The sequence below is a fragment of the Emydura macquarii genome, unplaced genomic scaffold (assembly GCF_026122565.2).
Source record: "Emydura macquarii macquarii isolate MOO-44397 ecotype Brisbane River unplaced genomic scaffold, CSIRO-AGI_Emac_v2 contig_2805, whole genome shotgun sequence".
Taxonomy (NCBI): Eukaryota; Metazoa; Chordata; order Testudines; family Chelidae; genus Emydura; species Emydura macquarii.
In genome coordinates this window covers 2735720-2748022 of record NW_027132942.1, presented here as the reverse complement: position 1 = coordinate 2748022, position 12303 = coordinate 2735720, and the positions used below count along the sequence as shown (strand labels likewise).

Sequence of the window (12303 nt, the reverse complement as noted above, 5' to 3'; positions counted from 1 at the left end):
GTTCCATCTGCTGCCTGCTGCTCTGACTCAGTCCGACCTGGGACCTTCTCGACACCGAGCCTCAGATGGCAAATCTGGGCCCTAATTGCAGCCTGTTTCTGATCCCACAATGCTCTGCTCGAGCACAGATCTGCATACGGGCTCACATGGCTCCGCCTCTCCGGCCGAGCCTGTCCCGCCCCGCGCCCACCCTTTGCCAGCCCCGCCTCTTCAGCTGCGCGAGCCAGGCAGCCCCACACCCTCCCCGCCCGCCTGAAGTGCCGCTCGGTCCTGGGGCCCCTGGGCCCAGGGTGGTGCTGGGAAATCCCCGGCAGTAGCCCAGTGTGCACAGGGCCCCACATTGTGGGAGGGGGAGGGTATGCTTTATTGGGGCTGGAGGCCGTGGAGGGCCTGGCCCGGGCTGCAATCCCCATTACCGTGAAGAAAAAATTGAGGCTAAATTGTAGATCATGCCTCAGGATATTTATAGAAACTCATTTCCCTGTGTCTATTGTCCAGCTCTTGTGAGATTTGCTGGAGTGGATCAGAAGCGGTGTTAGCGCAGTCTCAAGCAGCATTGTGAACAGTGAGTTGCTGGGCCGGCTAGCTCAACCTAGGGCCGTCTCTAGCCTAGAGAGTGTGTGCTTGTGCAGTTAAACTAGGATTTGTCGTTTGAGACCGAGAGACAGAGAGATTTGTGCTCCTCTCTGTGACATGGTCTATCCTATCCAGATCAAGAAGTACCAGTCCCAGAGATCCTTGTGCATAGGCAGGAGGGAGGCACAGCTGGTGGGAGGTGCAAAGCAAAGCACCATAAGACAGCAGGAGCCAGTGCTGCTGCTGCTTCTGGTAGGATTTGCAGGCCCAAAATATACGTAAAAGTGTCTAATCCACTCACAGTCACACACACCCCCCATACTGCCATGTCTGGTGGTGGCTATAAATACAAATCAGGCAGCCAGAAACGTAAGGAGGTAAAAGAAAGGGAACTCAAAGAAGCTAAAGGACACCAATCTATCCGCCTGTTTTTCAGATCAGACAAGGCCTTTCTGCAGTCAGTCTTGCCCAGTATATTTTAGCTGCAAAAGCAATTATCCTCACCAATGCAGGCAAGAATCAGGCAATATGCTAACTAGGGAAGCAGATGAACAAAATCAAGATGAAAATGATTTCAATATAGAGACTGTGTCTGTGGCACTGACAATTGATGACCAAGAAAAACTGTCACAACATGCCTCATGTGACTCCAATCTAATGCTTGAAGATAGCCAGGGAGTACCACCATTAGCACCGCCACATTCAGAAGGTTTACAAGAAGCAGGAGAGAGCAGTGCTACACGATCTGATTCTTGTCTTTTCAAAGATCCAGGCTTGTGGCCTGAAAACAGAACAGATTCTATCTGGTGTCCTGACTTTTGAAGAAATGCAGAACCTAGCAAAGTCAATGCCAAAAGATGTTGATGGGCATAATTTTCCTGAAATTCTTCTCAAACATAAACCTTCCAACAAGAGATACCAAGAGACTGGCTTGTTTGGAGTGCTACCAACCAAGCACTGTATTGTTTTCCATGTCGACTGTTTCCTGAAGGGAGGCTTAACGCAGTATGCTGGAAAAACAATAAAGGGTATTCACCAATTATGAAAAAATGGTGTAAACTATATACTAAACTTCATAGGCGTGCACAGCACATTTCATTGAGGTGTGCAAATTTTCATTAGGGTGTGCACCCAGGTAATCAGGGGTGTCAAATTCTACTCCGCCGGCAGGCAACATTTGAATTACCCACCGGCGGAATTCTTGGAACATACTAGTCTCCACTGAGAAACGACACAAGACAGGGTATTTCGACGGCAGATAGCTCCATCCGCTGAAAAATAGAGCACCCACCGCAATTTCGGCGGCTATGCTAAACTTCCTGAACATGAAAAGAGCATAGAACATAAAACTTGCTATTGCCAGTGGAAGCAGTTACAGCCGTCGCTGTCAGGTGGACATGCAGTGGACAGTGAGATTCAAAAATAAATATTAACAGAAGCTACAAAATGGAAAGAAATATTGGAAAGGTTGTTGGATGTCACCTTATTTCTTGCTTCACAAGGTCTAGCATTCCAGGAGATAAGAATCTAATTGGTGAACCACACAATGGTAACTTGCTTGGAACTCTTCAGATTATAGTTTTGGGGGACTAAGTCATGATTTTGCGATGAAAAAGGCCAGAAGAATAAAATTTTAAAGTTAATTGGCCTAATTATAAAATGTTTGCAGTCACATTGGTCCATGAGAATAAAAAAATCAAGACATTGACAGGATATAATACCTTCATAATGACCAAAAAGTTACAAAATAGTCAGAAAACTTGTAGGACTCTCAGGCTTGGTGTGATAAACAAAAATAGCAAAGTAGGACATTTTTCAGAAATGTAGAATATGTAACAGTAATTTCAGAATTCAAACTTTTTTCATGGCTCATTAGATTGTACGTCTGGGATGAGGGATTGTGGGATGTGTGTGGGAGGAGGCCTGTGTTACAAGTTTGTACTGGGCCTGAAAAAATCATGTTTGGGCCCTGAGTGTGCAAATACCCATAGGGAGTTATACAGAGGGCAAGTTGCAGAGCAGAAATACACCAATGAGTGTACAGTGCCCCACAATAACTGGGGATTGAAAGCAGTTGTTCCTGTGTAAATCCAGCCAGGCTCTGGATGCTCTAGAAAGGTCAGTTTCTAGCTTGCCTGTTTGCAGCAGAAATGTTGAAAAGTCAACACAGAAAGTCCCTATTCAGTGATAATGTTCTGAAATATTTAATGGAGCAGCGCGTTTTCCCCATGTATCCTGTCCCCATGGCAGCCCCCTCTGCCCTTGCTCTGGCCCTTCTTCCACCTCCCCCCCCAGATAACCCTGCCCTCCACCACAACTGCAAGCACAGAGAGGCAGAGAAAGGCTCCACTCCATGGCTAAGGCCGTCCAGGACTCCATCCTCATCCTCGCCAGCAGACACGGAGGGTTCAATGTAACCACAGTAACTGCTTGGGGACACACATACCAGCTACCACCCAGCACACTTGGCGAGCCAGGGTTTTCGATGTCCCATCCTAATTCATGGCTCTCAGAACCCTGGGCTGGGATGCACCTGCCCCTCGGGCAGCTCTGGGAGACGTGGCAGAGCCAGGGTTGGTGACCCCCCCTTTGTTAGTCGGCGCCAGTCCCAGAAGTGCACCCATCATCCTCCCATACATTTTCAAATGCAGTCGGGGGGCCTCCAAGGAAGCAGCCCTTGAGGAGGGCAGACATTTGGGAAGCCCGGTACTGAGTGGCGTCTCTGCAAGTGCCTGCCCGGCTCTCGGGTTCAGCTCTCTGGCTCCTCTGCCTTTGCCCGGAGGCTTTTTTGGCTGCAGCAGAGCCACCTTGCAGTGGCAGACAGCAATAAGATGAGACAGCCCAAGGGCCAAGGGCTGGGCTGCCATGGCACTTCAGCTTAGATGTGCTATAGCCGGGCTTCTCCCATGGGTGTAGGCGATCCAACTCCCTGAAAGTGTTATTCAAATAACAAATATCACAGGATCTTTTTCAGGGGATAAGGCAACAAGCCATACTTCTTGTGAATACAAAACGTGGTCAATAGTATCAATAATGCAAATACCAGGAAAACAGGATCAACACTGTAACAATATCAATATTGTGCTTTACTTAGTGATTGCAAATACAGAGATTCTTGTTAATAAAGTATACTTCATTGACACGTTTCAACTGGTACCTTCATTCACACTCATACACACAGACAGACAGACGCAGACAGGGAGACAGACAAGCATACATAGGGGTCTCACAGATGTTATAGTTACCAGCCTCTTGGTGCTTGTGGTAGTCACTGGCCAGGTGACTGTAGCACGAGGGTGAGGAGCAAGCTTCTGCCAACGTGCATTGGTGCTCCTGGCTGGTTGGTGATGTAGACCCGAACCTCCAGCCTTCATCTTTCTGTCCCATTTTATAGGAAAAAGATCTCATGTAGGTCTATGGGTTTTTGCTCTGTCATGCTGCATCTGCATTTGGCGTGATCCTTAATCACCCACATTGTTGCAAGCCTGATCAGATTTTGTCCTTTGAGGTGGGCTGACTCCAAAGTTATCAGGGTGGACTCCTCTTCGGCCAGTTGAGTGGTAAGTTATTATCCTCTCTCCGTTCTTCCTCCCTCAAACGTTTGAGATGAGGCTGGTGTTTTCTTCATCATGTTTCAACATCCCTTACTTAGACCAATTGTTCAATCACTTTCCCTGTCTACACTCACCTCAATTGCTCAGCCATTCAGACTCCAATCACTCAGTGGAAACTCCTCGCTGAAGAACTTACATGTTTTTTGTACCCATTGTTAATCCTGCTCCCAGGTGCAGTGGATGTTTTAACCTTAGTTGTTTGCCCAGACAATGCTTCTGTAATGTGCTTTTTACAAAACATTTTCTGATAGTTCTCTACATGTTCTCTCTTCTTCCGTGCGTTGTTTCATTTCCAAATTAAGGATTTGGGATATTAACGGATCCTCAGTCGAGGTTATTTTTATGCATACACTCTAGCTCAATCTGCAGGTTTTCTCTACTAATATTTCATGATGTAAAAGAGAGCACTCATATTAGCTTGTATGGCTGTTGTAAATGATGTTAGCCTTAGACTTCACTTGCGATTATTTTAATTTCCCACCTTATTTTTGATAATTGATTAATCATTTATAGGCCGTTAACTTGATTTGTATCTGAGAAGACATCAAATGGACACAGCCCTGTTAAAAGAACCTCCTCTTTTCCTTATTACCTTCTAATTTCATTTCCTTTTAATTATTTCCCAGCAGCTTTTTGTGCTTGAAGCCGGACCTGATGGGCTCACTTTTCGATCAGGGATATTAACAGGCCAGGGCACAGTAAGTGCTACAGACACTTGGTGCTTAAGTCTCCCAGATTTATTTCTTTTCGGTATCTTGGGGAATATTCGGAGATGCGCAGCATCTGCGTCTGGAGAGCTGTATCCGCCGTTCCCCAGGCAATACACAGGGGGCTGCGGCTGACTTTGGCAGAGCCCGGAACCTAGGAGAGGCTCCTTTGTGTTAGATGGGAAGGGCCATTTGCAAACGCATCCATGATGTGTCTGTCGCGCACCGTGAAGCGAGTCCCTGCTCAGCGGGTTGGGGTCGCTGTTCAAGTTCCTGGTTCCAATGATGAAACTCAGGTTTCAATGGGCCAATAAATGTGTATCGCAAGTTCCCTGGTTGGCCCAGCACCAGGTGGGGTCATCCTGGTCTCAAAGCCTGGTGCTTTAGTGCTGCAGGAGGTTTTGTGCTGGGCTTCTTCATGCTCTGCTTTTTTTCCCAGCTCCTAAAACGAAAAGTTTTTTGTCTTTTACTAAGGATTTCCGTGGACAGGAGCATTTCTGAGTTTATATCCCAATTCTTGAGGTTTCACTGAGGTGAAACTGCCCCTGGGTGTGCAAAAGAAAGATAAGTTCCAGAGGGGTAGCTGTGTTTGTCTGTTTTTAGCAAAACGAGAGTTCTGCGGCACCTTAAAGACTAACAAATTTATTTGGGCGTAAGCTTTCGTGGGCAGAACCCCACTTTGTCAGAAAGAAAGATAATTAGATGGGTTATAGCGCCTGCATTTAACTGAGCTTTTATCATCTCTGCACTGAGGTGTCTGTTTTTGTATCACATCCATTTCCCCAGGGAAGTTGAAATAAATGTGTCTGTAGCCTCCCTTAGCCAGCTCTGGTGTCTGGGAAGGTAAAGCCCCTAGGGAGCAGAGGCTGAGACGTTCGTTTACACAGACCAGGCAGCCGGGTGCGACACCGGACCGCACCCCGAGGGCGGGTCCCTCTGACGGGGCGGGGCGGGGCGTGGCACCCGGCTGCGCTCCACCCCCGGCGCTGCTGGTGCAAAGGCTGCCCAGCCAGAGCCGATGTCTGCCGGGGCCGGGTTGCAGGAGCGGGGTGGGGGCCGCGGAGCTCGGGGGCGGGCGGGCTAACGAGCTGCGCGGGGGCTGCAGGCTGGGGAAGCCCGGCTCCGGGTGCGGCGGGGCTGCGGAGAAGCCGCCCGCTCTCTGCCGCCCCGGGCGGGCGGCGCGGGTTGGGATCCCCGGCAGGCTCTGTGCAATGGTCGGCCCGGCTCGCCCCGGGCGGCTCAGCGGCCCTTGCCCCGGCCCCGCCCGCGCGCCAAGCGGAGCGAGCAGCGCCCAGCCCGGAGCCGGGAAGGAGGCGGAGCCGCGTGCCAGGGGCTGCAGCCGCAGCTCGGAGGCGGGGCCTCCCTGGCGCTGAGCCGGCCGGCCGGGAAGGCTCATTAGCATACCCATGATGCACTGCGCGCATGGACGCGATAACCCGGCCTCTGGGCTGGGTTTGGTCCGAGTCCCGGGTGTCGCTGCTCGGAATCGCGGTTCTGTCGGGCCGGTGCAATGGGCGGAGGGACCGGGGGGTGCCGCTGCCCAGCCGCCGGCAGGGTCACCGTGTGTTACTGAGGGGATGCTGCTGCCCGGGCAGGGCCTCCGTGGAGTGTGTGTCATACTCTGGTTTCTCTTCAGATCGTATAAATCTTTCGCCTTTTACTAAAGATTTCCGTGGAGAGGAACATTTACGAGTTTGTACCCAATTTTTTGAGGCTTCATTTCGGTGAAGCTACCTGATTGTGTGAAAAAGAAAGAATTATGATTTTAATTGAAGTTATGTTTGATATGAAGTTATTTTGTTATGTGCTGTTTGTGCTAATTTTTAAGTGTCAGGTCTATGCAGGGTAAACAAAATTTCTAAATATATTTTCGTTTTTCACTTCATTGTGTATTTTTGTACAAAAAGAAATTAAAATAATTATCACCGGTAATATTTTATTCAGTACCCGGGTTTCAAATACACGTACGGAACAAGACAATTTGGAATGATCCACTCCATATTCAGATCCGTAATCGCGGAGTTAGGGGTTGCTTTCAGCATGCGATTGCATCACTGACCAAATCTTTTCTAATAACTCTTGATTTTATAGACTTAGTGGTTCTCAATCTTTTTTTACCCAGGGTCCCTTTAGACAAACCTGTGGACCCCTAACTGAGGCGAGGCAGGGGGACACACGGGATTCACATGGAATTTCTGTCTTCCATTTGGCCCTGCTCCCGGAAGTGCTGATGTAGCAGGGCAGAGCAGTGGTGTGTCTCCTTGGCTAGCTGCTGTCTGCTCGTGGTGTCAATGGCTTTGAGGCAACCCTTTCTGATGGCAGGGGGAGAGCTCTCTTCTGCAGTGATGCTGCAATTTTGGGGTGTGCCTCCCCTCAACCCAGACAGGCTGGATGGCCCGCTAAGGTGAGTCAGAGATGGCAGTGGTGCTTCCTCCCTTAGCCCCACCACTGGGGCTGAAGCCCAGGTTTATTTTTGCCATATCCCCTGAAACCTGTTTTCAGACCTCCGGTTGAGAATCAGTGCTCTCCTATCATATCCTCCCTTAGCCGTGTGTGTCTAAACTGAACAGCGGGACGGCCGGAGAGGCGGAGCCATGTGAGCACATATGCAGATCTGTGCTCGAGCAGAGCATTGTGGGAACGGAAACAGGCTGCAATTAGGGCCCAGATTTGCCATTTGGGGCTCGGTGGCGAGAAGGTTCCAGGTCGGACTGAGTCAGAGCAGCAGGCAGCAGACGGAACCAGCGGGGCTGGGGATGGTGGGAGGTCCGATCCGGGCGGCACCGTGTGTTTTGAGTTGGAGGCGAGCGAGGGCGGGGGGCGGTCGGCGGACTGTATCTCATACTTACCTGGCAGGGGAGACACCATGATCACGAAGGTGGTTTTCCCAGGGCGAGGCTCATCCATTGCACTGCGGGTGTGCTGACCCCTGCGATTTCCCCAAATGCGGGAAACTCGACTGCATAATTTGTGGTAGTGGGGGACTGCGTTCGCGCTCTCCCCTGGTGAACTGGTCAAAAACAGATTGGAAAGTTTGCTTTAACTTTTTGGTTTTGTTTATTTTTTTTTTTGCAAATGATTTAGAAGTGCTTTAAACCGAGTTGTTGGAGAGGTGTGCTTTACTTGTTTAAGCGTTGTGTAACTTTTTTTGCTTTCTTTTTTCTTTTGTGGTAGTTTCTGTTTACTGAGAGAGCACTCTGCTGTAAGTCTGTCTCATCTCGGGTGGGAATCACTTTTCCTCTCTGTAGTTTTCACCCCATACCTGCACTGGAACGACTTGGTCTTTTGATGTCCCTTCTGTCTCTCAGGGTGTCTGTGCTGTTGAGACTGTACCTGTACAACCCTGTGGCGGAGGAGTTATTCCTGTTGCTGTAGCTAGGCTGGGGATTAGGTGGGCATAGCTGTGTTGCTTAGGAATGGGTTTGTCTTTTACACATTCCTGACAGAGCTATGTCAAGGTAACTGTTCAGCTTGCACTAAGCCTCAGGTGTGGTCTACACAAGGAACTTATTTTGATACAGTTCCATCGGTCAGGAGTGGGGAAAGAAGTATTATTTCTTAGGCCTAGCTCCTACCTTTCAGGGAGATGGATCACCTATGCAGATGGAAGAAGCCCATCTCATGTCCAGACTGCAGCACCCCAGCGCTTTAAGGGGAATTGTAAACTCAGAGAGGCCCTTGGGCTGGTTCATCCTAGTGCTAGCCCCCAAATCCCCACCAAAAAAAAAAAAAAAATCCGTGCTGGTGGATGTGGTCCACCCCGACCCTACCTATACCTTCCCAGGCCGCACCATCTTTGGTCATCTTTACTTGGTCTGGGATCTCCTTGATCTTGGGTGTAGTGTAGAGATGGTCCTTAATTCGCCCTCCTGTCCCTGGACCAGGAGAAGGCACTCACTGGGGTGGTCCACGGATATCTCCTGAGGACTCAAAGCATTCAGCTTTGGGCCCCACTTTGTGGGCTTTCTCCAGGTGCTGTATGCCTCCGAGGAGTGGTCAAGATCAACTGGACCCTGACCGAACCTGTCAGCTTCAGGCAAGGGGGGCATCAAGGCTGTCCGCTGACAGGCCAGCGAGTCCTTCCTCTGTCTCCTGCGTGGGACGTTGACCGGGTTGGTGCTCCATGAGCCAGAGTTGCGGGTGGTTCTGTCAGCATACGCTGATGACATGCTCCTCGTGGTCCCAAACCTGGGCAACCTTGTGCAGGAGGAGTCCTGCCAGGCCATCTACTCGGTGGCCTCCTCTGCCTGGGTGAAGAACTTCGGCCTGATGGTTGGGGACAGGTGTCAGGAAAGCTCCCTCCCTACCACCCACGCTCCAGGCCATCCAGTGGAGCACAGGGCCACTGCTCTATGTGGGCATGTACCTTTTTGCCCCCCATCCCTCCCTGCTGGAGAACTGGCAGGGTTTGGAGGGCAGGGTGGCTGAGTGGCTGCGGAGGTGGACAGGATGGGTCTGGTGTCTTTCCCTGCCGGGGAGGGCGCTGGTGCTCAATTAGCTGGTCCTGTCCATGCTTTCTGGCAGCAGCTCAACACCCTGAGTACAGCCCCTGGTATCCTGCCCTGACTCGAGAAGTCAGTTCTGGAGTTCATTTGGCCAGGACTGCACTGGGTCTCTGCTGGGGTCCTGAGTCTTCCCCTGGAGGAAAGGGGGCAGCACCTGTGCTGCCTCCACAGCCGGGTCCACACCTTCCATCTCCAGGCCCTGCAGAGACTCCTTTATAGTGCAGGTAGTCCGATGTGGAGCAAGTTGGCGCACACCTTCCTCCACTGCCTTCAAGGTCTCCAAAATGACCGGCAGCTTTTTTATCTCCATCCAAGAGGTCTTCTGCGAGATCTCTCCAAGCTGCCAGTCTTCTACCAGGACTTCCTCTGGACCGGGCAGCTGGTCTTTGCCACCAGGTCCGTGGCAGCCACCGAGCGGGAGGATCTCCCCACGGACCCCTTGCTACACAACCCCCAACTCTGTGTGCAGGTGGCAGAGACCCCCTCAGTGCAACAGAGGTTGATCCTGGCAGGAGTCACCAGGATTGGAGACCTCCTGGAGTATGACCAGGGAGACTGGACTATGACCAAGGGCAAGTCATGCCTGACCAACCTGATTGCCTACTATGAAGAGGTGACTGGCTCTGTGGATGTGGGGAAAGTGGGTGGATGTGATATACCTTGACTTTAGTAAAGCTTTTGATACTGTCTCCCACAGTATTCTTATCAGCAAGTTAAAGAAGTATGGTTTGGATGAATGGACTATAAAATGGATAGAGAACTGGCTAGAGCATAGGGCTCAACGGGCAGTGATCAATGGCTCTATGTCTAGCTGGCAACTGGTCACAGTGGAGTGCCCCAGGGTCGGTCCTGTTCATTAATCTTCATGAATGATCTGGAGGATGGGGTAGATTGCATCCTCAGCAAGGTTGCAGATGACACTAAGCTAGGGGGAGTGGTAGATACCCTGGAAGGTAGGGATAGGATACAGAAGGACCTAGACAAATTGGAGGATTGAGCCAAAAGAAATCTGATGAGGTTCAACAAGGACAAGTGCAGAGTCCTGCACTTAGGAAGGAAGAATCCCATGCACAGCTACAGACTGGGGACCGACGGGCTAGGCAGCAGTTCTGCAGAAAAGGACCTGGGGATTACAGTGGACAAGAAGCTGGATATGAGTCAGCAGTGTGCCCTTATTGCCAAGAAGGCTAATAGCATATTGGGCTGCATTAGTAGGAGCATTGCCAGCAGATCGAGGGAAGTGATTATTCCCCTCTATTCGGCACTGGTGAGGCCACAACTGGAGCAGTGTGTCCAGTTTTGGGCCCCCCACTACAGGAAGGATGCGGACAAATTGGGGAAACCAGCAGAGGGCAACAAAAATGATTAGGGGGCTGGAGCACAAGACTTATGAGGAGAGGCTGAGGGAACTAGGCTTGTTCAGTCTACAGCAGGGCAGAATGAGGGGGGATTTGATAGAAGCCTTCAACTACCTGAAAGGGGGTTCCAGGGAGGATGGAGCTAGGCTGTTCTCGGTGGTGGCAGATGACAGAACTAGGAGCAACGGTCTCAAGTTGCAAGGGGGGAGGTCTAGTTTTTCCCTAGGCGGGTGGTGAAGCACTGGAATGGGTTACCTGGGGAGGTGGTGGAATCTCTATTCTTAGAGGTTGTTAAGTTGTTAAGCTGTGGCTGGGATGGTATAGCTGACTGACTGACTCTCACTCACTCACACACACACACACACACACACACACTCACACACGATAGAGCGTGCTGAAGCATCAGACAAAGTCCCGCTAGCACAGCCCCCCCGAGACAATCGAGTGGAAGCTGTCCTGGCTGTTACGGGGTGTGGGGCTGTCAGCTGGTGCGGGTGTGTGTGTGGTGTGTGTGTGTGTGGTGTGTGGGGGGAGGGGCAGGCTATCAGCAGCCGTTCCCCGGGGGGGGGGGTCACTACATTCCCGAGGGAGCCGGGCCAATCCAGCGGCAGGGCAGCGGGCGGCTGGGGGCCGAGGCCCGGGGCCGGAGCCGCTCTCCTGGGTGGGGGGCGAGGGGCCCGCGGCTGCCCGGCCCCGGGGGTGGTTCCACGCCCGTCGCTGCACCGTTCCCGGGGGAGGGGCTCCTGTCCGGCCGGGCTGCTCCCGGGGGCGGTTGGGGGGGGGCCTGTGCCCAGGGTGCCGGGGAGGCGGGGGGTGCCCGCCCGCGCGCGTGCGCAGAGGAGACCGGGCCGCTTCCGATCCCGAGGCAGGGCAGCAGCGGGGGGGGGGGACACGAGACACCCGCACTCGCGTGCGCCCCTGCGTCGGACCCACGTGGGCAAGAACTGAACGTTCCCCGGCCCGTCAATCTCTCGCGCTCGCTCTCAGTCACGTGCTTGACTTTGCGTCGCCGGCGCGCGGCACCTCGTCAGCGGCTCTCCCCGGCTCGGCGGTGTGACGTAGCCGTCTCGCGAGACTTCCGGCCCCACAAACCGCCCCGTGAGCCTCTGCGGCCCCTCTTTGCTGCCGGCGCCGCTCGGGCAGGGATGGGTGAGTTGTCGGGGCCCGGGCCCGCCGCCATCCGCCGCCATCCGCTCGCGGGGCCGGCCGCGCGGGGGCCGGGGCGGGCGGGAGTGGGGCCGGGGGGTGCGGCGGACCCACGGGGCCGGCGATCGGGGCCGACTGTTGCCTGGCGGGGCCGAGGGAGCATCGCGGGGCCCAGCGCGGCGGGGGCTGGGGCGGGCCTGCGGCCCCAGCGCCTCCGTCCCCTTCTCTGCGCCCCCCCCCCCCCGGCCCGCACCCCGTGCGGCTGGGGGGGGCCGGCAGCGGGCGTGAGGCCTCAGCGCGGACAGACCCGCCCCGCACCCAGGTGGGTGTGCAGCGGGCCGGGGGTGCAGGGTTGGGGGGGCCGCTTCCCGTATTGCCGGGCTGCTGCACGTGGGGG

At 53.1% G+C, this 12303-nt stretch overlaps 1 protein-coding gene, 2 non-coding genes and 1 pseudogene across 4 annotated transcripts in view; all 4 read left to right on the top strand.

Moving 5' to 3' along the window:
- The window catches only part of LOC137166149 (small ribosomal subunit protein eS8), a 125117-nt gene that overhangs the window by 106962 nt on the left and 5852 nt on the right, over positions 1–12303 (top strand). The window contains exon 1 of one of the 2 annotated variants that reach the window (XM_067567773.1): positions 11705–11909. The exons of the other annotated variant lie outside the window; for it this stretch is intronic. Coding sequence (XP_067423874.1) covers positions 11906–11909 — 4 coding nt within the window. The 5' untranslated portion in view covers positions 11705–11905. Of the gene's footprint in view, positions 1–11704; positions 11910–12303 lie in introns of those variants that run through there. 2 annotated transcript variants of the gene reach the window in all.
- LOC137166228 (U5 spliceosomal RNA) lies at positions 5316–5437 on the top strand (annotated as a pseudogene).
- On the top strand, positions 6514–6629 carry LOC137166220 (U5 spliceosomal RNA). Its single transcript, XR_010923588.1, has one exon. It is a non-coding gene; the product is annotated as a U5 spliceosomal RNA (small nuclear RNA).
- On the top strand, positions 7739–7902 carry LOC137166214 (U1 spliceosomal RNA). Its single transcript, XR_010923584.1, has one exon. It is a non-coding gene; the product is annotated as a U1 spliceosomal RNA (small nuclear RNA).